We start from the raw sequence: 22,840 nt of genomic DNA on the forward strand, positions 1-22,840 counted from the left end.
CAGAGCTTTTGCCAAGTCGTAGTTGTGCTTCTGTATCCTTGTCATCACTGAAATGCTTTGATTTATCCACTTGATTTCCCAATTCACTTTGTCACTGAATTTTCTTTACCTATGGGTCAGAAATCACATTACATACTTGTTTTAGTTAAATATGTGCTTGTGACTTGATACTGCTGTGGTTAGTGGGAAAACTTCATTGATGTTTTATCTTGTAAAAAGCACCATATTTTTCTCCTCTAGTTTTTCCCAGTTGCTGTTGTCCATACACATGAATCTGTAACATCTTTGTTATGAAGAGTTTTCTCTGTTCTTGCTATTTCAGGCTTTGGGGGGGAAAAAGAGTATTTATCCAAATGCAAAAACACTTTCTAACTGTATCAGTTCTTCTTGTAAAAGAGGTGACCTCTTAACACTTAACGCTCCTGCTACTCACTGTTTTTTACTTTTAATTTATTTAAAAAAATAAATTGTACAAATTCAGTTAACTTTATAAATTCTGTTTTAGGGTAGGGCTTACAGAATGTCTTCAACACATCACAGCTAGCTTGTAGCATACTATATACTACACCTTTACTACAGATAAAACTGAAATATACTGTTTGTGTGATGACAAGACCTTACTTAAGAACTACTAGTCTAAAAGGAAGATGCTGTGTTTTACATTATTCTCTAATAGCAACTAACTTTAAATCTTTAAGAAAAAAAAATTGGGAATCTATTAGAAATCACCTCTGTCATCCTCATAGTTTAAAATTACTTACTGGATTTTGTTTTGATTTTCCTTATTTGTAGACAGCATTACATGGAAAGGAAGAATACGTATATTTGGTTGGTTGTCAGTCAGATACAACAGCTCAGCTAGGTCTTTACTTAACAACAGTATTGTCATGCATGGGTGGAAATGTAGTAAATCCTCTTGCCTGACATTCTGCTTGGGAATCGAACTCTTAGCAGGAGAGTTCAGAGAAATTCCAGTGAAAGTAGTAAACACTTTGTGCTGACTGAAAATCTAGTTTTGTCTGTATTGAACATTGCTGAGTGCTGTACAGAATTGTTTTTAAAAATAATTTAGTTTGTTACTGTTACTTTGGTATTACATGCATGAATGTTTGAAGTTTTTGTTACAGTAACAGCAACCAGTACTGCTTCTTCAATTATTTTTTTCCAAGGCATTGGCTGTATAAAGTTAAATGATCAATACACAAATAGACATTAGCCAATAAAATATAAGTAAATATGTTATATCCTGTATAAAAACTAAGAAGTTTTTATACCTCTTATAGTCCCTTACTGGTTTTGGATGTGTGTTTTGGTTCTTTTTTTTCAGGTCTTAATTAAGTTATGCCGTCACACTGGTAATACTGAGATGCCTGTGCTCCAGCTTGATATTTTGGGCTTAGGCACTGAACTTAAATTAAGAACATTTGACATGACTGGAAATGCTTTCCTTCGTGAAGTTGGTCTTCTGTGCCCAGAGTATATGGGTAAGTATTTATAACTTGGTCAAGGAATTATCCACAAATAACACTGTGAATTTGTCTTCGAAAACTCTGTAGGGCTTTTGTCAGATAAGGAAGATTTGCTTCCTAAGTTAAATCCAGGGCTGAGGGGAAGTAAATCAGGAACTCATCCTCTTGTTAGTGTTTTGGTAAATATGTTCGGGTGCTGATGATTGTAGAGAGACATTTAACTATTTCACGTCTGCAAAAGAGGTTTTGTGATTAAACAGGAATAACAGCTAGTAGCCTAGTTTGCAGTTTATAGTTAAGAAAGTTTTAATTTTTTTTCTTTTAAAAAAAGTAAATTTCTATATTCTCTTTTTCCTTTTTTTTTAGATGATAATGACAAGCCAGTTTACATAATTACGACATTGGATAATGTAGAAGATGATCTTCTCACTCTGGAGTATACAAAGGTTAGGAAAGAGTAGACTTAGCTTTTGAATTGTAAGACTGTCACAAACATCACATTAACATGGAGCAGATGTTGAAGGTTTTTTCCTTACTTAGTGATGTTTTTAACATCTTGAGTGTCATGTGCAAAATCTGTCTGCTCCTTCAACAGAATAACTTTTACATCTTAAATTGTAGTGGTTTTGAAAATAAGTTTTCTCTAATGGAATTTGTGAACTTCTGATTTGTTTGTTTTATGTGCACTTTTGATGAAATAGACTGATATTAAGGGACCAGAACTGAAAACTGTCTGTCAGAACGTTCTACAAAAAATAAAGGTACGATATCTTTTTTTAACATAATTTTCTCAGTGTGGGAGGAGAGGCATACTGAATAAATAAAGATTTTTCTTTTAGGTAAACTTCTCTTCTCTAGATGTTCATTTGCATACTGAAGCTCTGCTGAATGCTATGAACTATCTGAATAATCTTCTACCCAAACAAGGAACTAAAGTTGCCGAAGAACCAGTCCATGAAAAAACAGAGGAGAAGAAGGATGTTCTTAAAAAATTAAGTAAGTTTCTTTATTATTGTTACCTTTTTTCATTCCTCTCTCTTCACTTAAGTAAGGAGGAAAACAAATGTATTTTCTATCTTTGTAAACCTGTTAAAGATATTTGATATGAGAAATTTTGCTTAGGGCTATATGTACTTAAAAGGTTGTATCCTTAACTATGTGCAGTTTTCTGACACACAGGTCAAGGCGTACCTTTGCTGTGTATTGGAGGCACTGAGTCAATGTAAATAGAAAACCCATAAATTGTTGTCAGGTTTTTTTGGTTTTTTTCCTGGTATGAATTAAGACTTTTGATGGCCTTACAGTTATTGCGTTACACTTGAGGAGCATGAACATCTTGCTTGCTGTCCAGTTCAAAGGGATACCAAAATACTACATGTCCTCATTGAAGAATGATAACTTTTGTTATTCTTTATTTCCCATAGCATCAAAAAAATCGAAGTGTGACGATGTTGTTGACCTCATTATCTGTGCGGATTTATCATGTTTGCGTATTTTTATCAGAGAGAAAAACCGCAGAATAGCTGAAATTCACATTGAAGGTAGGAAGAAAATTTTAATCACAAAGACACAAAACTTTGTAACCGTAATAGTGTATAGATTTTCTATGTCTCATTTTTTGAGGTCTGGATAGCCAAGTGATCGTGAAGAAAGCAGCAACGAATGTGACTGCAAAACTGAAGAACATCATTATTGTGGATTCTGATGAGACAGCATTGTATAAAAAGGTGGGCATTTGCATGTATCATTGAATTTTTTTTTGAATGGATGTTAAATTAAACTTTGTAGACTCTACTCTCTACTGTGATTTTTTTCAGTCATGTTTTATGTATTTGTTGGGAGTAGCATTCTCTGTATGACAGATTGATTTTGCTCCCACAACCAGTAATTATTAGGCTGATATTAATTTGTGCAACTGTGATATTCAGCTGCTCATTGTGCCTCTTACTCTGTTGACTTTAGCGAAGAGAATTATTCAAGCTGACATGTCAACTGAATATTTTCAGCTATCAATGGATTTTTTAAATTCCTTTTTTTATTTTCATATATTGTTGAGATATTTGAAGTAAAAATGTCTTAATGGTGTGAGGTACTGCGTTTTGTTTTGGCGTTAAGTTTCTCCAGTATGTAAGGTTCTACAGTAGAGATACTATTTTTTTTCTTCTTAAGGCTCTTTACATCACAGAAAAAGAAGTCTTCAACTTCAGAATGGTATCATATGTGAATGCTACAGATGGCATTGCATACACAAACATGGATGTTGTTGACAATCGTATTTACCTAACTGTTGGGTGTATTCAAGTAGTTTTTGTCAAAAAGTTTGTTTCGTCTATTTTGGTAAGTTAAATTTTCCAGATACTGTTTCTTAGCATATAGATGCAGTTGTCAGAGCAAGAAAGGGATAAGAGTGTTCCATATGGGGTGTTATCCATTTGTGTAAGAGCTCCAGTATACTATTGTGAAAACTTTACTGGGATTGACTGGGATTGATGGTTGTGCTATATATTTTTCCTCTACATGTGCTTTTTACTGTGGAGCAGATGAGTAAGCAAAAAGGTTTGCTGTCATTAATAATACTGGTTTTCTTAGATGATTTGTGACAGCTGTTAAGTATACATCCATTCATTATTTTTAACACTGAAATGTAAGTAAGAAACCCTGAAAATTAATGCCCTTTCCATAAATTTTGCTAAGTGAATCAATCTTTTGCTGCTTGTATGATTAAATACATACAAGCATGTTACAAGGTCATTGCTTTTACTGTCTAATTTTCCAAATATTTAGGATAGCAATTTATTTTTATATATGCATAACTTGTCATATTTGAAGGAAGATTATCCTATTAAAGAATATGGACAAAGTATAGCAAAAATAACATTTTAGGATGCTTTGCTGTTTAAATAACTATGATTTATAGTGTTTTTGAAGTACTTTAATTCTTAATAATTAATTCCTGAGACCTGTATTCTTTTCCTAGGCTTTTATAAATAACTTTCAAGCTGCCAAGGAAGCTCTTACTGAAGCAACTGTTCAAGCAGCAGAGAAAGCAGCTACAGGTGTAAAAGAGTTAGCAGAGCGTAGTTCCCGTTTGGCACTAGATATCAATATCAAAGCACCTGTTGTGATAGTTCCTCAGTCAGCAATGTCTGCAAATGTCCTGGTGGCTGATCTTGGTCTGATCACTGTGAAAAACCAATTCTTTATTGCTAAAACAAAAACACGGTATAATCTCCCACCTGTTATTGACTCTATGACGGTGAAATTGAGTGAACTGAAGTTATACAGGTAATGTAGTGTCGATATTTTTAAAATCCATTAAATCCTTTTGGTATTCTTCAGTTATAGAGCTTTGAGGAGTTGTTAAATAATTAGTTTATGGTCGGTGATTGACAGATACACTATTATCTTGGAATATAACAGCAAATTAGTGTTTTTTTAAAGCAATGAAAATGTATGTCTTAGGAAAAGAGCAATCTACACATCTTTAAATAGAAGAATGTTTGAAGCAAATGTTTGTTTAGAGTAAATTGTGTATTACTATATATTTATGCATTATTCATTACTTTGGGACAGGTTATACACCTATTTGTATTAGACTATTTTGATGGGGTTTTCAAGCTATGCATAGCAGCAAAGGTACTGAGTTAGCCATAAAGAACTCTTTGAAAATGGTCCTTCGTGCAGGGGATTCATGAGGGGAGAGGGAAGGGAAGGGGCTTTTCAAACACTGTTGAAGAGTACTGAGGAAAGAAGGAATAGCTCTCCACTGGAGAGCAGGTAAGAGGTCCTGACTTGTGAGAGTTTGTGTGTTGCATGCCTGATATGTGCCCAGTACTTCTTCCCTGCCAAAGGAAGATGTCTAGTTTGTGGAGTAAGGCTTTATCTAGAGCTACTTGGGGTAGTATAAAGGCAGTTTTATAGCATTATTTAAAAAGATGAGGAAAAGACAGAAATGTGTTTGTTAGAACGTGAAATATGTTAAAGCTGGGAGTATTGTTTCTTCTTTTCACAGGTCTTACTATGAGCAAGATTCTTTGCAAACTGAAGTACAGTTGCTGCAGCCAGTCAATCTGGAAGTAGCTGTTGAACGAAATTTAGCTGCTGCATGGTATAATGAAGTTCCTGATATTGAAATATCTGGCCGACTCAAGCCTATGAATGTAAGCACTCGTTTCTGAAAGAAACTGTTAAAATATGTGTGCAAAACAGATTCATTTTTCTCTATTTATATAATAAAGTCCAGGCTCAGTAGTTAAGGTATTGTTTGATTTCAAGACATAGAGTAGATTTTGTTGTTTCATAGGGGAAAAGGAAATTAATAGATTTCTGTTCTAGTTTAAGCTCTGTATTTCATCTGTGATACTCCAGGAGGACTTTGTACTATGAATTACTGTTGCTAGTTAAAAATGGTTATGCTGTTCTAGGCTTTTACCTGTCAATGTCTTTCAATGAAGGATTGGAAAACTTGGGGTTTATTGGTTTGTTCAATAGCAGTGCTGAATTTATACCTATGACAAGCCTAAATTGTAATTAGTGAGCTGCTGTGCCACATACATACTCACAAATCTGTGAGGCCAGATGGGATTCATCCTAGGGTGATTTAAATTTAACATTAAGATATAGAAAGGTTGTGAAGTGTATGAGGAAAACCAACTTGCCAGATTTTGAAGTAGAACTTGCAAGTATTAATGTAGAGTAACTAGTGCCTTGTCACTAAATGCAGATAAAAATTTTGGTTGACTGTAAGTCAAACTATATGTATGTGTTCTGACATTCCGGTTTCTGAATTGTTACATGGTAGGAAAATTTTGTGGATGAGAACAAAATAATGTGTGAATGACTTCCAATTTCTAGAAATTACTGCAAGGTGTTGTGTGAATTTGAGAAGAATGTTTAGTGTCCTAAACAGAGACTCAGATGAGATTAATTTGGTTTATCTGTTTATTTGTAAGCTTAGATTTTAGTTACAAAAAGTTATGTGAACAGAGTTGTTCTGATTTCCATTCCAATCTCTCTTAAAGCTAATTCTTAGTCAGGAAGATATTACCACAATACTGAGGACACTGAATGAAAATGCAGGTGAAAGCTCTGGTGCATCAACAACAGCTTTGCCAGAATTGAAAGCATCAACTAGTCATTCCAGTGAAACGCATGGTACTTCACAGCACTCTGCAGGTAATATTTTCTAAAATGACATCATCTAGCATTTTTAGGTATTATTATCTGGATATTACTTCTGTTGGAATTGCATTTATAAAGGATGCCAGATTCATTTGTGTATACCAATATTGTAGAATCACAGGATAATTAAGGCCTCCAAGATCATCAAATGCAACCTTTGACCAAACACCACCATGTCAACTAAACCATAGCACTAAGTGCCACATCTAAGTCTTCTTGAACACTTCCAGGGATGGTAACTCCACCACCTTCCTGAGCAGAAATTCTTCCTGATGTCCAGCCTGAACCTCCCCTGTCTCAGTTTGAGGCTGTATCATCTTGTCCTGTCACTCACTAGCTGTCTGTGAAAAGAGACCAGCCCCCCATCTTGCTCAAGTCGCTGTAGAGAGCAATAGGGTCCCTTTGAGCCTCCTTTTCGCTAGCCTGAACACACCCAGCTCCCTCAACCACTCATCATATAACCTGTGTTCCAGACCATTCACTGGTTCCATTTCCCTTCTCTGGATATGCTTCAGGACCTAGATGTCTTTGTTTTGTGAGGGACCCAGAACTTGAAACAGGATTTGAGGTGTGGCCTCACTTTGCTTACTGGCTGAGTACAGGGGGACAATCACTGCCCTGGTCCTGCTGGCCACACTATTTTTGATACAGGCCAGGATGACATTGGCCTTCTTGGCCACCTGGGCATAGCTGGCTCATGTTCAGCCACTACAGGGTCCTTTTGCCCTGGGTAGCTTTCCAGCTACTTTGCCCCCAGCCTGTTGCACTGCCTGAGGTTGTTGTGATCCAAGTGCAGGACACATGGCATTTCACCTTGTTGAACCTCCATTGGCCGTTGGCCTCAGCCCATCGATCCAGCCTGTGCAGACTCACCTGCAGAGCCTTCCAGCCCTCCAGCATATTGACACCCGTGCCAAACTTGTTGTTACCTGTGAACTAACTGAGGGGCATTTGATCCCCTTGTCCAAATCCTTGATAAAGTTTTTAAACAGAACTGGTCCCAGTACTGAGCCCTGGAGAACACCACTGGTGACGGCCACCAACTGGATATAGTTCTATTCACTGCCACTCTCTGGATCCAACCATCCAGCCAGTTCTTAACCAGCAAAGAGAGCACCTGTCCAAGCTGTGGTGTGCCAGCTTCTCCAGGATAATTCTGTGGGAGAAGGTGTCAAGGACTGCCCTAACATACATGTAATCAACATCCACAGCCTTTCTCTCTTTCACTAGATGAGTCACCTGGTCAAAAAAGGAGATCAGGTTGGTCAAGCAGGACCTGCCTTTCCTAAACCCATTCTGAAACCATTCTGCCTGGACCTGATCCCTTAGTTGTCCAGTTTGTGCCATGTGATTGCACTCAAGATATTCTGCTCCCTACCCTTCCCCAGCACTGAGGCCAGCCTGACAGGCTTGTAGTTCCCTGGATCTTTCTTTTGTAGATGGGTGTGACATTGGCCAACCTCCACTCATCTGGGACCTCTCCAGTTAACCAGGACTCATGTTAAATGATGGAGAGTGCGTGACTTGGTGAGCTGCTCTGCCAGCTCCATCATCACTCTAGGTTGAATCCCATCTGGTCCCATAGACTTGTGAGTGTCTAAGTGGCACAGCAGTCACTAATTACTTCCTCATGTATTGCATCAGGTCTCTTCTGCTCCAGGTCTCTTCTGCTCCCTGACCCTGTCTATCAGCTCAGGGGGCCAGTTGCCCAGAGAATAACCATTTTTACTCTTAAGGACTGAGGTAAAGAAAGGTTGAAGTATCTCAGTCTTTTCCTCATCCTTGGTGGCATCCGCATCCAATAAAGGGTGGAGATTTTTCCTTTGCCTGCTCTTTGCTGTTAATGTATTTGTAAAAACACTTTTTATTTTCCTTCACAGCAGTAACCAGATTGAGTTCTAGGTGAATTTTAACCTTGCTAATTTTCTCTCTACATGACTCAACAACATCCTTTTTCTCTTCTTCCAGTTGCCTGCTCCTTCTTTCAAAGGTCATAAACTTTGATTTTTACCCCTGAGTTCCTCCCTATTCAGCCAAGCCAGCACATAGAGACAGTCTGATCTCTGCCTATAAGATTTCCTTCTTAAGGTACATCTAGACTTCTTGGACCCCTTTGGTTTTAAGGGCTTTATTGCCAACGCACTGTCTGAACCAGTGTCCTGAACAGGACAAAGTCTGCACTTTGGAAGTCCAAGGTTTTGTTGACACCCCTGACTATTGAAAACTCTTGTGTCATGGTCTCTGTGCTCAAGATGGCTCTGACCACAGTGTCTCTCCCACCAGCCCTTCTCTGTTTGTAAGCAGCAGATCCAGCAGGGCAGCTCCCCTGGTAGGCTCACTTCCCAGCTGTGTTGGGAAGTTACCTTCACACACTCCAGGAATCTCCTAGACTGCCTCCTCTCCACTGTGTTGAATTTCCAGCAGACATCTGGCAGGTTAAAATTTTCAGCAGACATCTGGCAGGTTAAAATTTCCCATGATTTCACGACAATCATGAAACATCAGCCAGCTGATCATAGAATAGTTCATCCACCTCCTCATCCTGGTTGGGTGGTCTATATCAGACTCCCACCAGGATACCTGCCTTTTTGGCTTTCCCCCTCATTGTCACCCATAGGCACTCAACCTTCTCATCACTATCCTTGAGCTCTGTACAGTCAAAACACTTCCTAATGTACAGAGCCACCTCACCACCTCTCCTTCCTTGCCTGTCCCTTCTGAAGGGCTTGTAGCCATTCAGTGCAGCACTGGTCATCCCACCACATTTCTGTCATTGCTTTCCTGCTGCACAGTGGCCTCCAGCTCCTCCTGTTTGTTGTGCATTGGTGTAGATGCACTTCAGCTGGGCTACTGATTTTACCCCTAACCCTGGCATCCCACCCCTAGGCCCATTTTCAGTGAGCCTGGTCTTAGTCCCATCTAAAGTAAGTCTGGTTTAAAGCCAGAATCTCATCTGTCCCCAGCAGTCCTGGTATTACAGCAACTCGTCCTTGGTCAAAAAAAGACAGAATTCCACTGATGTCACCAGCCTTTAAGCAACGTGTTCATCAGGTGGGTTCTCTTGTTCATTTCAGCATTCTTCCCTGCTACTGATGGGGTCAAGGAAAACACCACCTTATGCTCCTGTGCCTTCAACCTGAACTTCAGTCATCCTGAAGTCCTTTCTAATTGTCGTAGGACTTTTTCCCTCAACCTCATCATTGCCAGCCTGTACAAACAGAAGTGGGTAATAATCAGGGGGCTGAATCAGTCTAGAGGATCTCACAGAATCACAGAATGGGTCATGTTGGAAGAGACCACAGGGGGATGTCTAGTCCAACCTCCTTGCTGAAGCAGGGTCATCCCAGAGCACATGGCACAGGATTGTATGCAAACAGTTCTTGAAAATCTCCAGTGAGGGAGACTTCACAACCTCTCTGGGCAATCTGTTCCAATGTGTGGTCATCTGTGCAGTAAAGAAGTTCTGTTTGGAACTTCGTGTCCATAACTTTCTGCCCTGTCCACCTCACTGTCCACTGATCCAGGCAACGCTTGCTGAGTTTGCCTGTGAGGATGTTGTGAGAGGCATTACTGAAAGTCTTGTTCGAGTCAAGGTAGACAATATCCAGGGCTCTTAACTCATGCATCCAGGTAGTTACTTCATTGTAGAAGGCATTCAGGTTGGTCAAGCATGATTCCCCCTAGGTGAATCCATGCTGACTACTCCTGTCTTCCATGGGGATGGAAGAGATGGCCTCCAGAGTGAGGCCCTCCATCATGTTTGCAGGGACTGAAGTGAGGCTGACTTGCTGGTAGTTCCTTGTTTCATGCCGTTTTTGAAGACCGGGATGACATTTAGTTCCTTCCAGTCCTCAGGCATCACTCCTAACTGCCACAGCCTTTCAAAGATGATTGTGTGCTGTCAGCTCTCTCAGCACTCATAAATGTATCCCATCAGGGCCCATGGTCTTGTGGATGTCAGGATTGCATAGGTGTTCTCTAACTCAATCCTCCTTGACCAAGGGAAAGGCTTCCTTCCAAGATTCCTTTACTCTGGCCTCTTGGGTCAGAGATTCCTGAGGGCTGGTCTTGTCAGTGAAAACTGATGGAAAGAAGACATTCAGTAATTCCTCTGCTTCTTCTGTTACCAGTGTCCCCTTGTCAGAGACTGAAATATTATATTTTATGACTTAAACATTTTCTTAAAGGACTTTTTAAAACTATTACAAAAGCTGCAGAGAAGACTACCACACCCTGAATGGAGCCCTGGCTGAGGCCTGACACTGCTCGCTGATGAAGATAAGATAAAGTAACAACTCAGGGCTGGGGACATTCACTGAGCACAGGCTGAACACCTCCAAGATGAGGACCACAGCCCCAGGGCTATCAGCTGCCAGGCTCGAACAGACCCTCGCACCAACGGGGGGAGGGAGGAGAGGCTTTGGGTATCTTGGAAAAGCCTCTGGTCAGAGGTGCAGTGACTGCCCATCCTCCACTGTGCAGAGGAGCCCAGCTGAGGGGTCCTCACTGGGGGCGGGGGGGAGCTTATCCACAGCAGGAGGGGGTGACATGGCCCATCACAGGGGCCCCCCTCAAAAGGGTCCCCAGACTGAGCACCGGAGCCCCAGAGATGACGCAACAGACCCTCAGTGTTGCAAGGGACAGTGTCAAGCTGGCCCCTGCAAGGGAGGCACGTGGGTGTTCCCACCTGGCCCGAAGTGTATATGAATCCGCGGAATTCTGCACTCTTTGGCGTGTGGTGGCGTGTGGCAGCGTGACATGACGTGTGGCAGTGTGACATGGCGTGTGGCAGCGTGTAGCGGCGTGTGGCAGCGTGACGTGGCGTGTGGCAGCGTGACGTGGCGTGTGGCAGCGTGACGTGGCGTGTGGCAGCGTGACGTGGCGTGTGGCAGTGTGACGTGGCGTGTGGCAGCGTGTAGCGGCGTGTGGCAGTGTGACAGCGTGACATGGCGTGTGGCAGTGTGACGTGGCGTGTGGCAGCGTGACGTGGCGTGTGGCAGCGTGACGTGGCGTGTGGCAGCGTGACGTGGCGTGTGGCAGCGTGACATGGCGTGTGGCAGCGTGACGTGGCGTGTGACAGTGTGACGTGGCGTGTGGCAGTGTGACGTGGCGTGTGGCAGCGTGACGTGGCGTGTGGCAGTGTGACGTGGCGTGTGGCAGTGTGACGTGGCGTGTGACAGTGTGACGTGGCGTGTGGCAGTGTGACGTGGCGTGTGACAGTGTGACGTGGCGTGTGGCAGTGTGACGTGGCGTGTGGCAGTGTGACGTGGCGTGTGACAGTGTGACGTGGCGTGTGACAGTGTGTAGCGGCGTGGCCACGGCGGCGACGGGGGACCCTCAGCACCAGCAGACCGGATGGAGGGGAGCAAGGAGATGTCACTGGGACGCTCGGATGGGTGATCCGCTTCCATCTCTCTGTCATCTCTCTCTGTTCCCCCACCCCCCCATGCACACTTCTTTTTCTTTCTCTCTTTGTTTTCTCTTCCCTTCTCTTTGCTTCTTTTACTATTAAATAAAATACATCCATTTTTTGGCAACAACATCTAACCTCATTCGGTTTTAATCTCATTTCTGGGAATATTTTGAACCTTCTAAGTTCTTTCCAGTTTATGCTCAGAGACTTAGCTTGCTTTGCTTTTCTGGGTTTAAACCGGATTGTAACACCCCCCTCCATTTAGCAGTGGTCCTACGTTATCCTTAGTTTTACTTTTGTTATTGAAGAGGGCCTTCTTGTTGTCCTTGACATCCTTGGCCAGAACTAACTCCTGATAGGCCTTGGGCTTCATTGTCTCAACTTACCCTGACAACCTTTCTATACACATTCCAAGTAGCTTCACCCCACTTACATCTCCTGTGCATTTCCTCCTTAAGTGTGAATAGTGGCAGAAGCTCTTTTTTCATCCATGGAGATGTCTTGCCCCTTTGCCTGATATCTTGCTCGCTGGCCTGCATTGGGATGCTAGTTCTTGAGCCTGGAGGAAGTGATCCTTGAATGTCAACTTCTCTTCCCTGCAGGGCCTGTTCGCGTGGGATTCTTGCAAGAAAATTCCCTGAAGTGGCTGAAGTTCTCTCTCCTTAAGTCCATGGTTACAGTCTTACTTGCTGCACTGTTCACTTCTCGCCCAATACAGAGCTCCACAATCTCATGGTCACTACCCAGCCAAGGCTGCCCCAACCCTCACATCCCCCACAGGGCCTTCCTTGTTTGTTAGTGTGAAGTCAGGCAGCACAACATTCCTTGTGGGATCCTCCACTGTTCATGACAGGAAGCTGTGATCAGTGCTTTTCAGGAACCTCCTGGGCTGTTTGTGTTTCACAGTGCTGGTTCTGCAGCAGATGTCAGGGTAGTTAAAGTTCCCCACAAGAACCAGTGTCTGTGACTCTGAGGCTGCTTTGTGCTACCTGTCGAAGGCCTCATCCACTTCCTTCTCCTGCTCGGATGGTCTGTAACAAACACCCACAAGTGTTGATGCCTTTTCCTGGTCTTAAAATCAAGAGTCATACACGGTTAGAAGGGGAAAAGGGATTTTTTACCTTGGTATTTATTTTAAGGATCCTTAGGTGCACATGTCCAGGTCATATACATTGAAATGCACCCCGCCCAGTATGCCCCAAAAGATCTAGTATAACATTATAGGTTTTACTAATTAGCATATCTATCAAAGATTCCCCAATGAGAGGCTCGAGTGAGCCCCCCTCCCCAAGGAGTCTTCCCCTGGGTGGTTCTATCTTAGTGTACAGAATGTGTTCTGGAGAGGACCTTGGGGTCTGGGGTACACTGATCCCTAGCTACGAAGCTTCTAAAATGTTTAGACTCTTAGCTTGACAAATAAGTCCAAGAATGTAGGGAAAAAGCACTAAGAATACAGAAGTTGTATAAAAGGTATAACGGGTATAAAAGAAAAGGTAAAAAATCTTCATGGCATCAGTGTCACCCCTACTGGTCTGCCCTTTTATCCTGACCCATAAGCTTTTGACTTGCTCATCATCCACTGCAAGACAGAGCTTGATACATTCCAGGTGTATCCTCACATCGAATGTTTCTCCTAAACAGAATAAAGCCCTTCATGACAATATTCCAGTCCTGTGAGCTATCCCACCACATCTTTGTAATTGCAATTATGCCAAAGTCCTTTGACTGCACACACATTTCTTGTTTCTCCTGTTTGTTCTCCATACTGTGTGCATTGGTGTACAGGCACTTTATAGAAGTATTTGTGCAAAGGGATGCCCCATAGTCTGTCTTGTAGTTACATCTTTGGATGCTTGTACTCGCTGAATATATTCCCTCTTAAGCCTTATTTTGCTGCTTGGGTGATCACTGTAGTTCTGCTCTTCCCGCACCTTATCTCTGTCAAGCCTGGCCCTGTCCCCGTTCCCCTTCAAATCTAGTTTAAAGCTCTCTCAACAAGCCCTGCTAACTTCTGAGCTAAAATCCTTTTTCTCCTTTGAGACAGGACAACTGTGCTTGTTGCCAGCACGCTCAGTGTTTTATAAAATTACCCATGATGAGCAAAACCAAAATTCTGATGGTAACACAATTCTGTGTTTGTCTGCATGATTTTCTTGACAGGACAGAAGAGAACACAACTTGTGCTCCAGATCCCGTCTCATAGTAGTATCTCGTACCTGAGCCCCAGGGAGGCAGCAGACTTCCCTGTGGGATGGGTCCAGCTGGCATGCAGGGCCCTCAGAAGAGAGTCACCTGTAACAATTACTCTTCTTTCTCTCTTTTTAACCTGAAGTTGTGATGCATTTGGTTGACTGACTTTCTCTGGGCAACCCTCCAGGTAGTGAAAGTAGACCTTCACCTTCACTATCAGTTGCTTCACCCTCAAGTTCTGGATCCTCCTACTTATTTCCTAAGGTTACCTGTGAAAGCAAGGGAGGTGACTCTCCTGCTGCCCCCAACAGGGACCTGTTTCCACTTCCCCCTTGTCTTTTAGATCCCCTCCTTCTGATGACAAGTGTTGGAGTTCCTCTGACTTGTGCTGAGCTTCCATCTCCTGCATTTCTCTCAGGAATTTTCACCAGTCTGTTTTTCTGTCACACTCCCTGATACTCTTCAGCCTCTCTACTTCCTCTTTAAGCTCAGCCTCCATGCTCAGCAGGTCATCCACCTGGTCCTACTTCACACACATGTAGTCTCTTCTGCCTTCTGGTGCTAATGTCAAGCTCAAACACTCCCTGCAGCCACAGGCCTGGACAGCTGCATGCTTCTGAGGAAGCTTGGTCTGGGTTGCTGTGCTCCTACAAGCAATGGCTTTTGGCTTTATGAAGATGACTGTTGTGTCTGTTCTCATGGGGTAGGTGTAAAGCACCAGGTGAGCTCTCCTCCAGAGCTGAGACGGTCACTGTGCCCTCCTACATGAACTGCTGCAGCAAGTGCTGTGCCACATCCTTCTGATGTGCCATGTCCTGTTTGCCCACTTTTTCACTGTGCTCCAAGTTGCTCATGCTCCCTAGAGTCTTTAAATCTCTCTCAGTTGCTCTGGCAAGGCCCTCACAATATTGGCCTCACTTATGAGAGCTTCTAGTCCCTGCCAGGTCTCTCCCCTCTCTTAGGTTTCCCTGACTCTGGGAACCCCCTGCCAGGCTCTCTGAGGTAATTTGCCCTGCAGTTGTAGGCACTGCTGCTGTTGTTGCTGCTGTCGCTAGGTGCCTCATTGGCTGAGGCAGTCAGTTGACTGCCAGTGCATCTCTTATCTTGACACTGTGGTTTAAGCTATGTCCGATGGTAATGATAGTGAATAGGAACAACTGGACCACTGTAGTGAGTTTTTGAGCATGACATGTAATGTAAGGACTGTCTTGTTTTCCTGGCCATAATGCAAGGCAGCACTTAAAGGTCTGTCGACTACATTTGGTAACATCCCAAGTTTGGAAAGTTCTCTTTCCTATGTATGCTGGTTTTGTTGCTGTTCAGATTTAGATCTGTTTGTCTGTTGTAATGATGACACCCCTGAAAGTTGTTCCTAAACAATACATGTTATTGCCCATCGACTGTTCAGGACCTACTAAAAACAAAAGCAAGTAAAGTTAAGAAAACTATCTTTTGCTGCATTCCTTTATTAAATGCAAAAAACCAGCAAAAATGTGGCAGATAAACAAATGAGGATTAAAGTAAATTTGTATTCTTTGTAAGAGTCTTGCACACAGTACTGTGTAACATTAAGGGGAAATTGTACATTTAAGTTTTGGAGATGGTAAAAGCTGCATCTAGAATATGTAAGCAGAGTGTTTTATATTCTCAAACATTGTGTGATTTTGTCAAAAGTAGTTACATAAAGCATGATGCATACATGCTAAGTGTAGATGGATTTACCTGTGGAGAAAAAGGGAAGTTGCTGTCTTTATGGTCATAAGTGAGGATGTTTTGGTTTTTTCCTTATTTGCAGTCAGGTAATTTTCTTAATACTAACCATTTTTCTGATTTGTGAAAGGTGTAACTGTTGTGACATCAGCTGTGGTGGAATTGCATTCACCTATGAAAACAAAAACAACACTAAAACTGGACTTCAGATTTGACTCTCTGACTTTAGTGTTGTATAGTCCAAATTCAAAACAGGTAAGTATAATTTTGGTTACAAAGAGAAATCAGCAGCTTTCATGTTGCCTAGCGTCCTGGAAATGCTGAACAAGAGTAGCTTAATTTATGACAGAGAAAGTGTGTTCTAGCAATAATAACAAATGTGATGGAAATGATGGAAGAGCTGTTTTAGCTAAATTGTTTGGCAGATATTACAGGAAATAGAATAACCAGTGGTAGCACATAATATGTGGCATCTTCTGTCACCTGACTAAAAATCTAATGAAAATTTATATTAATTTAAAATACAGCTTGGAAAAAATGCAGAGGAATGAAACATATTCATTAGTCACATGTAGAGATGTGTACACAAAATTGTGGAGAAAGATTCTTAAATTTGTCAATAGGAATGCATTTATATTCATCTTGATTTAAACTTAGAAAACTTGTCACCAGATTTCTGACTAGAAGTTTGTAATTAATTGTAAACTTAGATCTCTCACTAATGACAGGTTGCTTTAGAAAGATGGTAGAAGGGTAAAGCTTTGCTCTTTGAAAGTTTTCTCTTGTATGTTGTTGATTGGGGTTGTCTTTTTAATTAGTAGTGGGTTTATTTAATTTATTATTATTGAAAATATTATCAGTTAGAATAAAACTGTGTATATAACACCTATATATTATTTTTGCTACCTGTAACCAAATCTACATGTTTGATTTAACAGATTAACAGTTTGGATCAGAGAGATGACCTTTTGAAGCTTGCAGAGTTTAAATTAATTCTGATGTCAGCTGCTCTGAAAATGTTATCAGATGGTTCAATGAATGCTTCAGTCAAACTGGCGAACTGTACATTAGATGATAAAAGACCATCAATCCAGAAGGCTACACCAAGGTCTGTAATTTTACATAATTTACTGTTTATTAGAAATGTTTTAATTTTATTAGTATTCTGGTAAAACCTCAATTGTTTTAGTGTAGGGGTTCTTAAAGTACGTGTTACTGTGGATTTATGTGTCTTACTTGCCTTTTGTTCCACATATCTTTATGAGACCGATATAAATGCTAGATACAAAAAATTAAATAAACCGAACTTTAAATATTAATCTAATAAATGCACATAGAAAACAATTCCACTTTCCACTTTAATGAAATGCTAAGTAAGACTCAGATGATGTTTCATGAATAGTAACAAACTTCAGTAAAGTGTAGTACTTCTGATATGTAAATGAGGAATTATGTTCATTTGACTTGTAAAAATTATGAACACCCTTAGTTGCCAGTGTATGGGATTCCAGTTAAAGTTATATAAAATTTGTGTTAGTGTTTTTATTGGTCGTGTTTTAAAATCATTAGTATTACTTTTTAAATTCGGTCTTGTTAATGGATTGCAGCTGGGATGAGAATCTTGAGTGTTTTTCAGTATTTGTTGCTGGCTCTTTATTGTTACATTAAATGCCTCCTTAATTGTCTTTCAGAATGCTGGAAATGAAACATGGATTTGAAAAGAAAGTTATGGTGGATATAAACTACAAACAGGGGAGAGATGGCACTATTCTTGATGTTATTGCTCAAGAGATATACCTTTGTGCAAGCATGGAGTTTCTAATTACTGTAGCAGATATATTCCTAAAGGCTAATGCAGAGAGTGCTGCTGCACAGAGAAATCTCAAACAGTCATTACCTTTAAAGGACCAAGGTATATACCAGTATATACTGGAAATAGTTTAAAATTTGTATTTAAATATCAGCTTAATTTTGGTTGTAATTGTAATACTCTGTAAAAAATATAATTCTCCTTTTATGCTATTTCCTATGTTTATGTGTATAGAACAGCTTCCTGTAACCATTGATGTTGCTTTCTTTGCATCATGGAAATAGATTCATGACCTTTAGTCTTTGTTTCCAAGTGAAGTCTTGTCTTACTAGGCAAAGAAGATACATAAAAATGCCTGTTTAAAATAAAATGGGAAGAATAATGAAGCGTGTTGCACTTACACATGGAATCAGCCTGCCTGATATTGCTGCCTAGAAATGTTGTCATTTCTTTTGTCCACTGATGTGCATTTCTTCGTACATCTGAAAACAGATTTTTAGATTGAGTACCTGACATCAAAAACTGGTCCATTCGAGCAGGAAATACTCTTTTTTTTTCTCCTCAGGTGTGCCAAAGCAAGTCCCTGCTTTTTTGGTGGTGTTTTCCTGTGCCCTAAATATTGTAGTTGTGTTCTTCTCAGCCAGGCCTGTTATGATTATTTGCTCATGATCAAAGTCTGAACAGATAAGGAAGTCTTATATGAATTTTTATTGCAAGTGGTTACATTAAGCATCAGTAAATGCTGCATTCTTACCAGAGTTGGCAGATGTAGGTATGGAGTGAAGCTGATAAATTTGTTAATGTCAGAGATAATAACAGTGGTGATACTGTTACCCTTTTCATTTTGACAGAGAAGCTTTGTGGAATCTTTTGTTGTACCCAAGAGTAATTAGATATTAAATGGTTTTGTGCCTGCAATGAAGAGCCTAGAAATAAGTCAGTTGCAGGGATCTACAAATTTGCTGACACTAGTTATGCTAGATATTACTCCTAAATAGTTAAGGCCTCCCCTGTAAGTTACAAGAATTAAATAACTACTGTAATTAATATTATTAAGTATAATAATTATAAATTAATATTAATAATTAAGTGACAACAAGCAAATAATTGAAATGTAATCTTTGAACAATCAAACTAATGTAATTTATATTTCTGAAGCACCTGTGCAGCCTGTATCTACGATGGAAATGAACATTGTTGTTAAAAACCCAGAGATTGTATTTGTGGCTGATTTAACAAGAGGTGATGCTCCTGCGTTGGTGGTTACAACACAGTGTGAGATGTTCATTAAAAATAGCCCTGAGAGGTACAACATGACAGCTGCTGTTAAAGAGATACAGATGAAAGCATGCCCATTTCTTCCAGAAGAAAGGAAAGGGAACATTACTACGGTGAGTTTGCTCACTACGGTGAGTTTGTGTGTATTTAAAAGGTGCTGTGTAAGTTACACTACTAAAATACAAGTATTTTTGAAATATTCTTCATTAAAATGTATACTACAGATATATGAGTAAAATTTGGTGGTGAACATTTTGTTGATTTTATTCTGTTTTATCTGATATGCCTAAAGCATCATCTTGATCTATGGAATTGGGGTTTGCTTTGTATGACAAGGTACAATGAAGAGCCCCAAGGAGTAAAATGTTAATTATCTTTCATATCCCACGTAACCCAAATAAATAGAATTTTTTAAGTGTATGCTATTTCAAATGCAGTATAGTAAATTTGGAATGCTATCAGTCTAAAACTTTGTATTAAATAACTATGTAAGAGAATAACAGTGTCACAGAAAAATGGGAAGTGCATATTATGAAATAGTTTACTTACTGTATGTTGTACATCGATTCCTTTATGTAAAGGTCCACAGATCTGTTATATTAATGCTGCCTGTTTATATTTTGGCAAGAAAATCAGACTTGCTAGTTACTGGCCAGGTGGAAGTGCATTGACTCCTGGAGCTTCTTTCAGCTTTTCTGCCTCTACAGCAGACTGTACCTCAGTTAACTCTGTGATGATATTTTAGCATCAGAGAAAAAATTCAAATATCCAACAGTTACACATGTCCTCAGACCACAGATGAATTTTGAAGAGCAAATGTTTTCAGCTCTCTGTTAATGCCTGCTTACTTACAGAGTGATGTAGGAAAGATCAAAGCTATAAGCAGAAAGGACTGGGGCTTCCCCTTCATCTCAATTTCAGGTAGAATCATAGCAGCTCAGTTTACTCCTTGGGTGTACACAATCTTTAATTGCACTAAAATGTTAACCTAGTCATTTAGAAGGTGATGCACTTGGCACTGATAGCCCCAACACAATACAAAGATGTTTGACATCCATTCTTGTAGTTGACAAACATGGTATAAATGTGACTTTCTTTGTAGAAAACTATTGAAAGGCTTCACACCAAGTTTTCCCTTGTTCCCAAGTTTACAGGAATATCTTCTGATGGAATCTCTTATCTCAGACTGTAGGAACAGGGAAAAGGTCTGAATCTGACAGGATGCTTGTGCTATAGATAGGGGAAAAAAAACGTCATAGGACACTTGTTTTAGTGCTTAAAACAGTACCTTCCTTGGAAGATTCAGAAAGTTCTTGAGAAAAGTAAAAAAAAAAATAGATTTTACGTGCAGGTAGCAGCATAACTGCTCCTTTTTAAAACGTGTGTAAGCAAACCTCTGAAGCCAGGTTTTCTAAACAATCTAATTTTAGTCTGGTAAAGTAATTGGGTTACATGAATTCATCCTTTTGATGACAAAATTATCAAAACTTAAAGAAACCTTCAGGATCATTTAGTCCAGCTGTCAACCCAGCACTACCATAGTCACTCCTAAACCATATCCACAAGTGCCCTGTCCAGACGCCAAGTTGGGAAACTAACCTCCAGATTAAAAATAGCACCAATGATGAGGGGTTTTTTGTGTATTTCTCACAGGTGTGTTGGTCTAAAGAGGAATATGTTATTTTTCATTCCTGAATATAATAAAGAGTAAGAAAAAAAGGTAATTTGAGCAACAGAGTATAAAATAATATTGTGGACAAAAGCTTCTGTTAGATCAAATTCATTTGGGGAAAGTGTGGTCAAACTGATTCAGGGTATATCTATGCCTCCAGCATCTGATGCAGACATGGAAAGAGATGTCAGAAAAGATTGCAAAATCAATATGGTTTGAAATTATAGTTTTTGAAAGACTTACTATCCTAGATAGGGATTGGAGAGCAAATTTTCATACCTGAACAGTGTCAGTAGAGTCTAATTACATCTGAGTGCTCTATTAATAACATAGCACTGATTTTGTTTATAGCATACCTCTGATTTGATAAACTTCGTCAAGTTAAAACGTTCAGGGACTGACTGCCAAACAAAGTTGGAACAGAGTGGTTGTGATTCCAAGTTATATTGTTATTCAGGAAAACTGTAACTGTGTTGTTGCTGTGTTGCAACTGAAAAACTGGTTCTCCTCAGAAGTCAGAGGCATGGTGGTGCAGTGCATTGAAGGCATCTGCAGACTTTACCTAAAAAGTGGAGTTACTGAAGTGTAATGTGTTTTACTGTAGCTGACATTTCAATCTTTAATGATAATTCTGGATACTTTTTTCTTTCAACATGTTATTAGTGTTCAGGTTTCTCTTAATTTTGAAGAATGAAATAATGGTAAGTTTTCTTCAGTACTTGTTATGTGTATGATTTCAAAGTAAGTTTTTAAAAATAGTTTTTTCTCTATATGACATGTGTTTTTACTTTATTGTGTAGGTATTGCAGCCTTGTGACTTCTTCTTTGAAATGAAACAATCGGGTACTAATCCACAGACAGCTGATCTAACGATTAAATCTCTAACAATAGAAGTAAGTAGACGTCTATTGTGTTTTTAGTTTTCTACTTCGCACTCAGCAGGCTATGAAATTGCTTCAGGAATGACTGAAGTGGGGAATTGTTCCTGTTCTTCATTAGGCCACTTACCTGTTTAAGCATGTCAAAACAAATAAAATTGAAAATGAACAACTGTGTCGCTATGCTTCAGCTTTGAAATCTGTGTTTTATGAAATGGCATGGTGTGCAGAGATAAGTTTTGAAGTGTTCAGATAGATCATTGAATGATGTAGTTTAGAAAGCTTCCATCTGGAAATAAGATAGGGGCTGAAAATCTGAAAAGATTGAACTATAGCTTGTGGAAGGGAATTATTTTCAAACAAGAGAGCCCTGTAGAAAACTCAAGTGTTTTGTTATTGTAACATACTCATTATACTTTTGTGTCTGAAAGTAGCTGTTTCTGTACTAGATTCTCATTTCCAGTTATTCCAATTTCTTATTTGTAGGTTTCACCAATAATCATAAACACAGTAATTACTATTACGTCAGCCCTTTATCAAACTGCAGAAACAACAGAAGAAGAGATTAGTCAAATTCCTCCTGACTTGTGGAATAAGAAAGATATAAAAAATCTGAAAATGTGGTTTCTTGAAGAGACAAATGAAAATGAACATAAAAATCCAACCACTGAACTGGTTCCTACAGGAGAGTCATTGAAAATTAATATAGAATCTGTTTTTCTAACACTTGAAGCTGGAGTTGGGCACAGAACAGTACCAATGCTTTTAGCCAAGTCCTCATTTGCTGGAGAAGTCAAGAACTGGAGTACTCTAATCAACCTGCATTCTCATCTTGAGCTAGAGGTGAGGAATCCTACATAAAGAAACCGGAGTTTTTCTGGGGTGCTAAACCCCACTGTCTAAATGTTATATACATGTTATTTAGACAAGAAAAGAAAAATAACCCTCATATTTGATGACTAAACTCCTACAGGTATGTGTTGTGGGAGCACGATCGGAATGAGGTGTTAAGATAGTTAAATTAAAATGAAAATCTAATGCCTCAGATATAATGATAATTAATGCTACAGTAATTGGTGTTATGCAGCCTCACATTTACGCTCTTTGCAAGTTCCTAAAGAACTTGCATCAGAACCTGTTGCATCAGTATTAAATGTTGGAATGGCAACGGGCTAAAACTCTCTAATAATCTTAAGTTAAAATTACAATAGAATATATCATGTGTTGTTTCTATAAAAT

General features: G+C 39.8%; 1 protein-coding gene across 2 annotated transcripts in view; it reads left to right on the forward strand.

Moving 5' to 3' along the window:
• VPS13A (vacuolar protein sorting 13 homolog A) overlaps nucleotides 1–22,840 on the forward strand; it is a 108,950-nt gene that overhangs the window by 41,466 nt on the left and 44,644 nt on the right. For both annotated transcript variants that reach the window (XM_082301604.1, XM_082301605.1), the window contains 16 exons: nucleotides 1,328–1,484; nucleotides 1,836–1,915; nucleotides 2,171–2,230; nucleotides 2,309–2,465; nucleotides 2,894–3,010; nucleotides 3,093–3,196; nucleotides 3,639–3,806; nucleotides 4,447–4,754; nucleotides 5,482–5,629; nucleotides 6,491–6,644; nucleotides 16,094–16,218; nucleotides 16,902–17,071; nucleotides 17,655–17,875; nucleotides 18,932–19,164; nucleotides 21,524–21,616; nucleotides 22,088–22,444. In XM_082301604.1, coding sequence (XP_082157730.1) covers nucleotides 1,328–1,484; nucleotides 1,836–1,915; nucleotides 2,171–2,230; nucleotides 2,309–2,465; nucleotides 2,894–3,010; nucleotides 3,093–3,196; nucleotides 3,639–3,806; nucleotides 4,447–4,754; nucleotides 5,482–5,629; nucleotides 6,491–6,644; nucleotides 16,094–16,218; nucleotides 16,902–17,071; nucleotides 17,655–17,875; nucleotides 18,932–19,164; nucleotides 21,524–21,616; nucleotides 22,088–22,444 — 2,652 coding nt within the window. The remainder of the gene's footprint in view (nucleotides 1–1,327; nucleotides 1,485–1,835; nucleotides 1,916–2,170; nucleotides 2,231–2,308; nucleotides 2,466–2,893; nucleotides 3,011–3,092; nucleotides 3,197–3,638; nucleotides 3,807–4,446; nucleotides 4,755–5,481; nucleotides 5,630–6,490; nucleotides 6,645–16,093; nucleotides 16,219–16,901; nucleotides 17,072–17,654; nucleotides 17,876–18,931; nucleotides 19,165–21,523; nucleotides 21,617–22,087; nucleotides 22,445–22,840) is intronic.

The sequence above is a fragment of the Coloeus monedula genome (assembly GCF_965178545.1).
Source record: "Coloeus monedula genome assembly, chromosome: Z".
Lineage (NCBI taxonomy): Eukaryota > Metazoa > Chordata > Aves > Passeriformes > Corvidae > Coloeus > Coloeus monedula.